Raw genomic sequence first — 11,949 nt, 5'->3', positions numbered from 1 at the left:
GATAAAAGAAAAAGAAAAACATTTAACTGAGAACGGGGCAAAGTAGAAAACCACAAACTACTATAATACTAAAGTTGTTAAGTAGTAAAGAGCATGAAATGGAATCCTAGTGTTGCATATGCCATGTTTTCTGACAGGAATATAAATAGCAGGAGGTTTCTATGTTGATAGAGAATGAAGAAATGTTAACTATAGGAGCAAAGTAGTGGAATGACAAAATTAGTACAACAGTAATCACGACACCAGTTGGTTAGTACAACTGCAGCCGTAACGCTAATTGTTTATTATAGTAATGACTTCTTATGATGGCACAAGGCCAAACGTCTGCAGAGCCAAAAGACATAGTCAAATGGACTGATCCCTGAAAGATGAAAGGTAGCTTTGGCCCCAATGTATTTTGAAATCAGAATTTAGAAAGATTAAAATTAAAACTGCAAAGTATTCTGTCTGGTACTATACAAGTTTTAGCTCTCCATTACAGCTTTTAGCTTTGTAACCCTTTTGATACCAACCTAACCTGAGACTAACTAGGGTTCTAGGTTACAATAAAAACACTTCCAATTAAAATTATTAATTTATGTTCCAATCACCAGCTTAATAACAACAAAGTTATTTTACTAAAATTCTTTGTCAATTTCAAAATTAATTAGAACAAAGTTTGTGTATTGTAACAGAAATATGGTAACAGTAGGGTTAAACAATGAAAGCTGTAATACCTATTTCTTTACTGCCCACAAGGGGCTAAACACAGAGAGGACAAACAAGAACAGACAAACGGATTAAGTCGATTACATCGACCCCAGTGTGTAACTGGTACTTAATTTATCGACCCCGAAAGGATGAAAGGCAAAGTCGACCTCGGCGGAATTTGAACTCAGAACGTAACGGCAGACGAAATATGGCGACGCATTTTGCCCGGCGTGCTAACGTTTCTGCCAGCTCGCTGCCATATTATGAAAGCTGTAATACCAGCTGATTGACAGAAGAGTTGTCACAACACTAATTGAGTAATATGACAATGGTCATCATTCTCTTTTGTATATAACAATGATCTGTTGTTTTTCTCTTGTTTATGTCTTTTAGGTCTTCTAAAGCCAGTCCCTCATTTCTTTAGATATATTTAATATCAGTGAACACTCATCTGCTTATTTTCCCTGAACATTTCCTCCCTTTTTTTTATTCCCAAAACCCAAACATCATAAAACCTGCTTATACAAATGCAAATAGTTCGTTGTTAATTACAGTGAAAAGTTGTGTAATCATTTTTTTTCCTTCCAGATGCTGGTGGTACAGACCTTAGATACTGTTCTATTAATGGCTCCACTGCTGGTGCCAATTCAGTTACCAAGGCATGCAATTTGATCAGGAGAAATATGGATACACCATCAAGCTGCTAAGTCTTCCACTAACCCTAATGATGAACCCTGTGAGGTGCACTGCCTCCTACACATCTGCTGTACAACAAGCATGCTATTACATGTTGATGATGTAGATATATTTCAGTGATTGTTATATCCACCAGAAAACATCTTCAACTTTACTGCATAAAAGACATTACCAGAGTGATTTATATGCATGTTCTTCAATGGGAACTTTGACCTAACATGCAGTAAGGTCATGGTTAAATGCTGAAATAAGCCAAGGAGAACCAATATGGAAAACATATAATTCAAGACAGAATCATGTAAAATGCTTTCTAGTACCCCTTAATTCCTCATTGGATGAAATATGATTTGTTTTAAAATAGTTTTTCATAGGCACAGGCATAGCTGTGTGGTAAGAAGTTTGCTTCCCAACCACACGGTTCTGGGTTCACTTCCACTGCATGGCATCATGGGCAAATGTCTTCTACTATAGCCTTAGGCCGACCAAAGCCTTGTGAGTAGATTTCGTAGACAGAAACTGAAAGAAGCCCGTAGTATATGTGTGTGTGTGTGCGCGTGTGCATGCGTTTGTCTCCCACCACCACTTGACAACCAGTGTTGGTTTGTTTACCTTCCTATAATTTAGCAGTTTAGTGAAAAGAGACTGACAGAATAAGTACCAAGCTTTAAAAAAAAAGTACTGGGGTTTATTTCTTCTTCAAGGCAGTGCCCCAGCATGGCCATAGCCTAATGACTGTAACAGATAAAAGACGAAAGATGTACCAAATATATCCATATATAACTTACTTAAAGTAGATACACTGAAGAAGGGGTGGAAACTGCAGGATTTGTCTCAAGAAAGCATCTTGTATAGACAAAATGCTTGTTGTGCTACAAAGCACAGAAGTATATCAGTAGCAAATGACAAGAGTCTAGTGGCAGTGGTTGAACTGCTTAATCTAGATTTCAGCTTCTCTGAGTGTCATCAGCAGAAGGCATCCTCTAGCAACTGCATGCCTCCTCAACCGATATATAGAAAAACAGCGATTAACAAATCATTAGTATCACAAATACTTAACAGACTAGGTAAAAATTCACTTGTAGTATGGTTTTCTGGCTTTCCATGTTAAGTAAGATACACAGAATGCTATTTTGAACCAATACTGCTTCCATCACCCATAACAAATAATTTGTTTTAATTTTGCATTTTAATTTTTCCAAAAGAAAAGCAAAGTTAAGATCACTTCTTTTTTTTTTTTTGATATAACTACAATTATACTTAATTTCTAAATTGTTTCCTGTGCACACTAAGAAATATTGGCTTCAAATTTTGGCACAAGGCCAGCAATTTTGAGGGAAGGGTAAACTGATTATATCAACCCCAGTACTCTACTGGTACTTTCTTTATCAACCCTGAAAGGATGAAAGGCAAAGATGACCTCAGTGGAATTTGAACACAGAACATAAAGATGGACAAAATGCTGCTGAGCATTTTGCCTGGCATGCTAATGATTCTGCCAGCTTGCTGCCTTTGTGCACAGTAAGAATGATTACTGGCATAGGTGTATGACTAAGAAGGTCACTTTTTAACCACATGCTTCTAGGTTCAGTCCCACTGTGTGACACAAGACAAGGATCATGTACTTATATAAATGGGTTACTAGATATGTAGAAATACTAAACAGAACACTCTATGTAGAAATACATACATATATATATAGATATGTAGAAATACAAAACAGAACACTCTATGTAGAATACATACATACATACATACATATATATATATATATATATATATATATTTATTATATAGAAGGAGCTTCTACAGGACTAGAACTGTTTCATTCAAGAGAAATCTTCAGGAAGCACAGAACTTCTGAAGATTCTCTTGAATGAAACAGTTCTAGTCCTGTAGAAGCTCCTTCTATATAATAAATTCTAGTCCTGTAGAAGCTCCTTCTATATAATAAATTAATTTACTCTGCTATGTATTGAGTACCTTATTTACTGTGGTTAACCCCGAATCAACCCGGGACTACATATATATATATATATATATATATATATATATATATATATATATAAAGAGAGAGAGAGAGAGAGAGAGAGAGAGAGAGAGAGAGAGATGTAGAAATACATATATATATAAAAAAAAATTATAGAAGCAGCAGAAGCTTTTTACAATATATGAAGCCTTAAAAAATTAGTAAATTGTACAAATGAATACAGATACATTATACAAAATATAAATAAATACAAACAGAAACAAACAAAAGCAACCCACTCTCATATGAGTGAGGAGCAGTCACCTAAGTTAGACCCTCAACATCTGCTCTTAGGATGTGAAACTGGGATTTCTAAAGGCACCTGTGAACACTTTTAATCTCAGCCAAGGGAAGAATTCTTTCACATCCTCTTAGGTAGCTGCACTTTAGCAGTCCATAGGCTGCTAGTGCTTTTCACCAGCAGTTTATTATTCAAGTGCTCCATAAAATCTGACCTAATTTCTTCAATTAGTAAATTGCTCTTTTCTTCTTCTTTCAGGTCATTCAGCAGAGCTACGAGTTCTTGGCTGATGATTTGAAGAATTATGAATCTCATGCTATCTGCCCCAAGGGAGATGCACTCCTTTTCTGGTATCTTGCTTTCTATGACCTGAGCTTGCTTTTCTTCTCCACATGAACCCCCCCACCTACCCAGTGCTTTCTCTAGAGAGTTTGTTATGTTTTTCCAGTTATGCTGCACTGGCATCGGCCATGGCTATGATCTCATTTAGTTTCCCAGGTCTTCTTAAGCATGGCATGTCTCCAAAGGTCTTGGTCGCTTATCATTGCCTCTGTGAGGCCTAATGTTCAAAGTTTGTGCTTCACTGCCTCATTCCATGTCTTCCTAGGTCTACCTCTTCCACGGGTGTGACACTTCTTCACACAGCTGTCATCTTCCATACGCATCACATCATCACACCAGCGCAGTTGTCTCTCTTGCACGCTGACATTACACATTCAGCAGAGCATGATGACAGGGTGGTGTTTTGAGTTATAGAGGTATTATTTTTTATCAGCTGGATGCTCTTCCAGTCATTAAACCTTACCAGTTTTTAGGAAGCAAACTTCTCAGTCATACTGCTATGAATGTGTCTCTATATATAATGGATCTCGGTCAGAATTTCTGACGAAGAATATTCAATTGTTTGATCAATGAACTACTAGGCTATTGAATAAGTGTGTAAGTGGCTCAATATTCCACTGAATTTAGCAATGGCATTTGAGGACTTGTGATGTGAAAGAATTCTTGACAAACTAAATGGATTCTATGGATTTGATATCAGAGGTTAGTCTTAATGAATTGAAAGTTTGTAGTCAACATTTCTTTCTTAAGCCTGTCTTTATGTACATCTAAGACTCCCATACATTCTTCACATTCTCTTCATTTTATAGTTGGAAATATATATATATATATATATATATATTCACATATGTATATGTAAAAGTATGTGTATAACCGAGTTAGTGTTTATGTGCATATATAATATCCGAATGACCTCCATAATTGAACCAAAACAGTCTTGTTCTAACTCTGCTTATCTTCTGAGGTAGTGGAGGTGGGGGTGATGGTGTTCATATATGAATTTGGCTGTGACCATTAACATCTTTATCAGTGCCACATGTCAGCTCTTTGACTACAAGCAGCAGTTAGTAGTCAAGATTTCTTCTGGAGGAAGAGTCAGTGTAGTGTGTGTTTGTATGTATATACAGACTCTGTGTGTGTGTGTGTGTGTGTGTGTGTGTGTGCGTGCGCGTGTGTGTTTGTATGTGTGTGTGAGTGAGTGTGTGCATAGATGGTCTCTATAGCATTTTCATCCAGACATGTTTATGAAATGCTTCTTTATCCTCCCTACTTATACACTTATGTCTGTCTGAGCTTCTGTCACTAAATTAACCAGCTGTTGGGCAAGTTCAATTTTCAGTGCTCCCATAGTTTGTATGAAAGTTATGTGTGTAGAAGAGAGAAAGAAGGAAAAGAACAAGAAATGCAGAGAAGAAAGAGGGAGGAGAGAGAGAGAGAGAGAGAAGGGGGAGAGAGAGAATTTGATCAGTCTTTATGCTAATCTCTAAATAAAAAGATGGTCAGTTCAATTCCTCTTCTATTTTCAGGACAGGCTTCATATCTTCTCTAAATCTTGCAAACCAATAATGAACTTCAATAATTTAACATTTTTTTATCGCTGGAGCTATCAGGATTTCTTTGAAGATCACATTATATATAGGCATGGCTGTGTCATTAAGAAGTTCTCTTTACAACTAAATGGTTCCAGGTTCAGTCTCAGGTGCAGGAGTGGCTGTGTGGTGAGAAGCTTGCTTCCCAATCACATGGTTCTGGGTTCAGTCCCACTGCATGGCACCTTGGGCAAGTGTCTTCTTCTATAGCCTTGGGCCAACAGAAGCCTTGTGGGTGGATTTGGTAGATGGAAACTGAAAGAAGCCCATTGTATGTAAATATATGTGTATGTGTGTGTGTTTTGTTCCCCCGCTATCACTTGACAACCGATGCTGGTGTGTTTATGTCCCTGTAACTTAGCTGTTCGGCAAAAGAAATCGATAGAATAAGTACTAGGCTTACAAAAAATAAGTCCTGGGATCAATTTGTTCAATTAAAGGCTGAAACTAGTAAAAGAATAAAAGAATATATATGAACAGATCGTAGCTTCCTGAGAACCGTAGACCCATGCTAACTGAACCTCCTTCCACTTGTTTCTGGATTGGTCTTAAGCTGAATGAACAGGATTATAAGAAACAAAATATCAAAAACATCCATAAGCTCTCAGCCATCCTTTGCTAAAACAAAAAATTCTATGGCATTAGTAAAATATGTGTGGGAAGAATAGGTTTAAGGAAAGAGGGACACATTAACCAAGTACTGACCTTCTGTTGTGAGATAGAAACTGAGTTCATCGCCAATATCTGAAACACGGCAGACATCTTTGTTCACCACCCAATATTCACGTCGGTCAAGAAACTGGTCGGCATCATCTGGAAATTCCTCGTGGCTTAAGATGGCAGGGTCACATGTAGTAAAGCCGAATGCAAGACCTCCTTCATAATATCGGTCAATTCCAAGAATCTGTATGACGATTATTTCATTGCTAATAGGTCTTGAAGTGAAGACATATCCATTGCAGTACTCTTCTGGGAGACGTACAGCGACAGTCTTCTCTGAGTCCAGACACACATTATGACCACATATATCATGAAAGAAAACAGGTGTGAAGTCGACATTCTTGTGGAAACGTACTATAGGCACCATGGTGGTATTGGCATTGTTTGAAGAACTGTTGTGATGGTTGCTGGCCATGGTGAGGGCATTGTTGGTGCTGTTGTTGTGACTTAAATCCATAGACTGCAAAGCTGATGTCAAGTCAGCCAGGTTGGAAATATTTGCTGGGTTGGGAATTAATGAACTGGCATCTACAAAATGAAAACAAACATTTCCTTTTAATATCCATCAATTACCTTTCTTAGTAATTAAAAAAACAGTCACTATATATATATATATATATATATATATATATATATATATATATATATAGTTAATCCAACAAGAAAGCACAAAAAACACAACAACGCGAGGACGTGGAACAAATATAGTATTATTGGACGCTCAGGAAAGAAGGAAAGAAGGAAGGTTTAACGTTTTGAGCGGAGCTCTTCGTCGGAAACATAGGAGAAATATAATTATAATTTAGGGTATCTAAGAGATACTGCCACGCTGGAAATAGCAGCCAAAACTTGACTCTAAAACCACATTAAATGTTCATACAGTATTGTCTTCTCTCCTGGTGCTGTATGAACATTTAATGTAGTTTTAGAGTCAAATTTTGGCCGCTATTTCCAGTGTGGAGGTATCTCTTAGACACCCTAAACTATAATTTTAATAATAATTTTTACCTTTGAAGGTTTTTATTCCCATGCAAGCCACTTGATAAGATCAATATTTAAATTAACAATCTTATCCTTATTTATATATATATATATATATAATTATTACATTATTAAAATAATATTTATGAAATCATTATATATATTGATAGTTACATAAAAACTTACATGTGAACAACAATTATTTTAGAGCCAACAGCTTCTATATCTTGATTATAGTTTGACATAGTACATTTAATTGGCATATTTAAATAATATCAATGTTTAAGTAATGACCTAATATAACGAACATTTAGACAATGAGCAAACAGCAAATATGTTCTATAAATTCCATCACTAAGTGAAACAATAAAAATAAGGAGTACCTTCCGAAGTTTGGCATGTGACAAATTATTGTGTAAATTCCATCTTGTTCGACAGAACTGACTTTCTTGAGAGAATATGTATTTCACCCGAATAAAAGTAACATTAAGCAAAATGACACTCAATGCTTTGTATATATTTATCCACACACACACACACGAAGGGGTGCTGAAAAATTTTGGGCATTAAGAGTACCATGAAAGGCTTGGTTGGAAGCATAACCATCCAAATTCTTTTACAAGGCTAAGAAAAGCTGAAGGTGTGTGAATCTGTGAGAGAATTTGTTAAATAAAATCATAACTAGATTTTTTATCTAGATAAAAAAATCTACAGATGGAGAAGGACCTTCTACTACCATGTTCTTAATGATAAAATTAACCTTTCTGTCTATATATCTACCCTCTTTGTAATTTTGGCAAATGAGATAAGTATAAAAATGTACATTGTCCATTTAATTAAAAAATTTCTATATGAGGCTGAAGATTGCTTTACATTTTAAAACTGATGTAATACTTACATTGTTTAATAAAATGAAGTAGCATGAAATGATTGTACTACACTACCTTAGATATCCTTGTTGCTTATTTGGATATATATATATATAATATATATATATATATATATATATATGTATGTGTGTGTATATGTTTGCGTGTCTGGGTTTATCCCCCCAACATTGCTTGACAACCGATGCTGGTGTGTTTATGTCCCTGTAACTTAGAGGTTCAGCATAAGATACCGAATAAGTACTAGGCTTACAAAAAATAAGTCCTGGGGTCGATTTGCTCAACTAAAAGGCAGTGCTCCAACATGGCTGCAGTCAATAAAAGAGTAAACTAGAAGTAATAGTACTTACTATGAGAAATTATCCAGATAATAATTACTGTCAATGCAAAGAACTTGAACAAATTATTATAATTATTATTATTATAATGTTCAACTATATTAAATATCTGAACTGATAACGAGTAACAGTTTATAAAAGAAACAAGGTTGAAAGTAACAATGTCTCTTTAGATCCTTAATAAGTCATAGTTACCATGTAGTAAGTTACTGTGTGGAACTGCTGACTATAACAATAAAAGCTCAAATATGACAAAGCGTCCAGCTCAATGTTATTACAGTTCTACCAATTCACCGTTGTGGATTGGTACATTTTTACTGACCCTGAAAATGATGAAAGACAAAGTTGACCTCGGTAGGTAATGAACTCAGAATACACAGAATCAGAACAAATACTGTAAAACATTCTATCCAACACTCTAATGACACTATTAATTTCCTGAATTAGGATAATTAAATAGGAGTGTAATGCACTGAAAGCCATATGCAATAAACTTTTAATTACTAAAAATTTTCTTCCAATTTGGAGAAAGTAAATAAAACCCTAGTGGTAATTACTGGCAAGTCACAAAGAGAAAGGGAAATAACTTGAAACCAATATTTGTTCTAGTTCTCTGTAGTCTGACTTCAGATTGCACCAAGATCAATTGTGCCTTTCATCCTTTTGAGATTGATAAATTATCAGTCTCGTATTGGGTTTGAATTTTCTCTTTCTCTTAGGGTTGTACCTCTAATTCAAAAGTCCAGTCATGAGATAATGTGACATGCCAATCTAGCCTGATAATTGCATTAAGGGTATACATAGATGAGGAATATCCAAATCTTGAGTAGGAACTCAGTTGGTAAAACAACAGAATACTCAATAGGCACAAGTATGATTGTATGGTTAATAAGCTTATTTCGAAAGCATATGGTCTGAGGTTCAATCCCAATGTGTAGCACTCTGGTTAAGGGTCTTCTAATATATATTTTTTACTACCCACAATGGGCTAAACACAGAGGGAACAAACAAGGACAGACAAATGGATTAAGTTGATTACATCGACCCCAGTGCGTCACTGGTACTTAATTTATCGACCCCGAAAGGATGAAAAGCAAAGTCAACCTCGGCGGAATTTGAACCCAGAACGCAACGGCTGACGAAATACGGCTACGCATTCTGGCCAGCGTCCTAACGTATCTGCCCAGACCAACCCATGCCTTGCTTGTGAAGGAAATTGGTAGAGTGAAAATGTAAGAAGCCCAGTGTATGAGTGTGTGTATGCAAATGTCAATGGACATTCTGATCAGTTGCACTGTGCTTTCAAAGACCTCTGAACTTGAAAGAAAAAAAACAGAAAAGAGAAAAAAGAAAAAAAGAAGAAAAAGAAAAACAAATCCTTATTTGAAAACTGATAAGGGTTAATGACAAAAGCATCAAAGCATAAAACCCTGCTTCAAATAATGAAATAATTATTTGCCCAAATCCATGATAGCATGGAAAAAACATGTTGAATGATCAAACAAATACACACATACACACAAACATAAACAGATGTTAAACAAACAAATGTGTGTCTGTGAGAGTTTATGAGCAAATAGATATGATTGTCACATATTTAATAATCCATACCAAAAGTTTCATTCAGATTTCCTATTGGTTAACAGGATAAATTAGTGGATTGTAAGAAATACTCATTGAAAGAAAAATGTTTTTCAATCTGCAGATTAGTGCAGTTAACAAAATTGGCTGATTTGAACAAAGCCTCCAGTCCTGATAAGAAATCTTGTTTACCTTGCATATGACAGATATATGTATATATATATATATATCAAAATCTACACACAAAATGTGTACCAAGCAGTTCTGTTTCTTATCACAAAATAAATTATATATATATATATATATATATATATATACATATATATAAATAAATATATATATAAATATATAATATGTATACACACACACACACACACACACATATATATATATGTACATATACACTTTAATGGGGAAGGCTGGTTTATTGGATTACCTTGGGTTTTCTGTCTATAAAGGGTTTAGTGTTATGATGTATCATCAGACCCCAAAACCTGTTGGCCTAAGACCTCTTCAAAATAGTGAGGCCTTTTCCATTCCATATTTTGAAGAGCTCTTAGGCCAACAGATTTTGGGGTCTGATGATACATCATCAAGCTAAACCCTTTATGGAGGGGAAACCCAAGGTAATTTCATAAACCGGCCTTCCCCATTAAAATATGTACTGCGCTACATCTTAGAGTGTGCTTCTTCTCTGGATTTTTGTTTTCTTCAAATCAGATACATATACAAGAGTTGGACAAAATAATGGAAACACCTTAAAATTTCAAACAAATATATTTTAATATGTGGTAGGACCACAGTTCTGCATGTGTATCCAAACCTGGAATATATCCTACTGTAGAATATCATGTGGTAGCCAAATAATGGCATAAGAGCTCTTAAATACATGTTATGATGTTTTTACCTGAATTATATAAAAGGGTAAAGATCCCCCTTTGGTCATGAATGACCATGTGATTGCACCTAGAAAGTTACTGCCCGAGGCACAAGTCCAGGCAAAGTTGTTTATAACGGGAAGGTTTACGAAAATAAACAAAAGACGAAGGCAGGTGGAGTACAAACAAACAAATGTATTAGTATGGCGCTCAGGAATAGAAATAGAACAAATCTTTTACGTTTCGAGCCTATGCTCTTCGACAGAAAGATACACAGAAAAGAAACAAGGAGAGAAAAAAATGCGTGTAGGAGCTAACGGTCTATCATGGCGTTAAGACCAGTAACCACTCAAGCATACCAGCATCCCCTCTCCAAGCCACCAATGTTATTCTGGGTATACAGCTTGGCACCAGTGATGTCACAACCCATTTCTACAGCTGAGTGAACTGGAGCAACATGAAATAAAGTTCACAAATACAACACACAGCTCAGTCTAGGAATTGAACTCACAACCTCATGATTACAAGCCTGATGCTCTAACCACTGAGACATTTACTCATTTGTTATCCCAAGTTTTTCACTTCTGTATGTTTTCTCAAGCAACACAAAGATGTCATATGAACAAATCACACAAATGTCAGTAATGATGAAATGTAGCTTCAGCTTTGACAGTGCGTGTGTGTGTGTATGTATTTATCTGTGTGTGAGTGTGTGCATGTGCATGTACACATGAATTACAGAACTCATATTTCTGCTAATTTATAGGCAATTAAAAAAAACTTATTTTAATCTACAGCAGAAAGTTGAATGAACACAATTTTCTATTTATACTTTTACTACTTAAATATTTTTCTATCTTTTCATTCAGTAACATAACAGTCCATGCAACAGCTCCATGGTGGGCGTCACTATTAATTAATGGACTTTTATGAATCATAAATATGTTGTCTATTTTGTATATTTTATTTTTCTACCACGA

General features: G+C 35.5%; 1 protein-coding gene across 5 annotated transcripts in view; it reads right to left on the bottom strand.

Annotated features, from left to right (window-relative positions):
- Window positions 1–11,949, bottom strand: part of LOC115218760 (protein neuralized) — a 466,873-nt gene that overhangs the window by 62,767 nt on the left and 392,157 nt on the right. For all 5 annotated transcript variants that reach the window (XM_029788680.2, XM_029788681.2, XM_029788683.2 and 2 more), the window contains one exon: window positions 6,290–6,832. In XM_029788680.2, coding sequence (XP_029644540.1) covers window positions 6,290–6,832 — 543 coding nt within the window. The remainder of the gene's footprint in view (window positions 1–6,289; window positions 6,833–11,949) is intronic.

Source organism: Octopus sinensis, linkage group LG14 (genome assembly GCF_006345805.1).
Source record: "Octopus sinensis linkage group LG14, ASM634580v1, whole genome shotgun sequence".
Lineage (NCBI taxonomy): Eukaryota > Metazoa > Mollusca > Cephalopoda > Octopoda > Octopodidae > Octopus > Octopus sinensis.
This window is presented reverse-complemented; position numbering and strand designations above follow the sequence as displayed.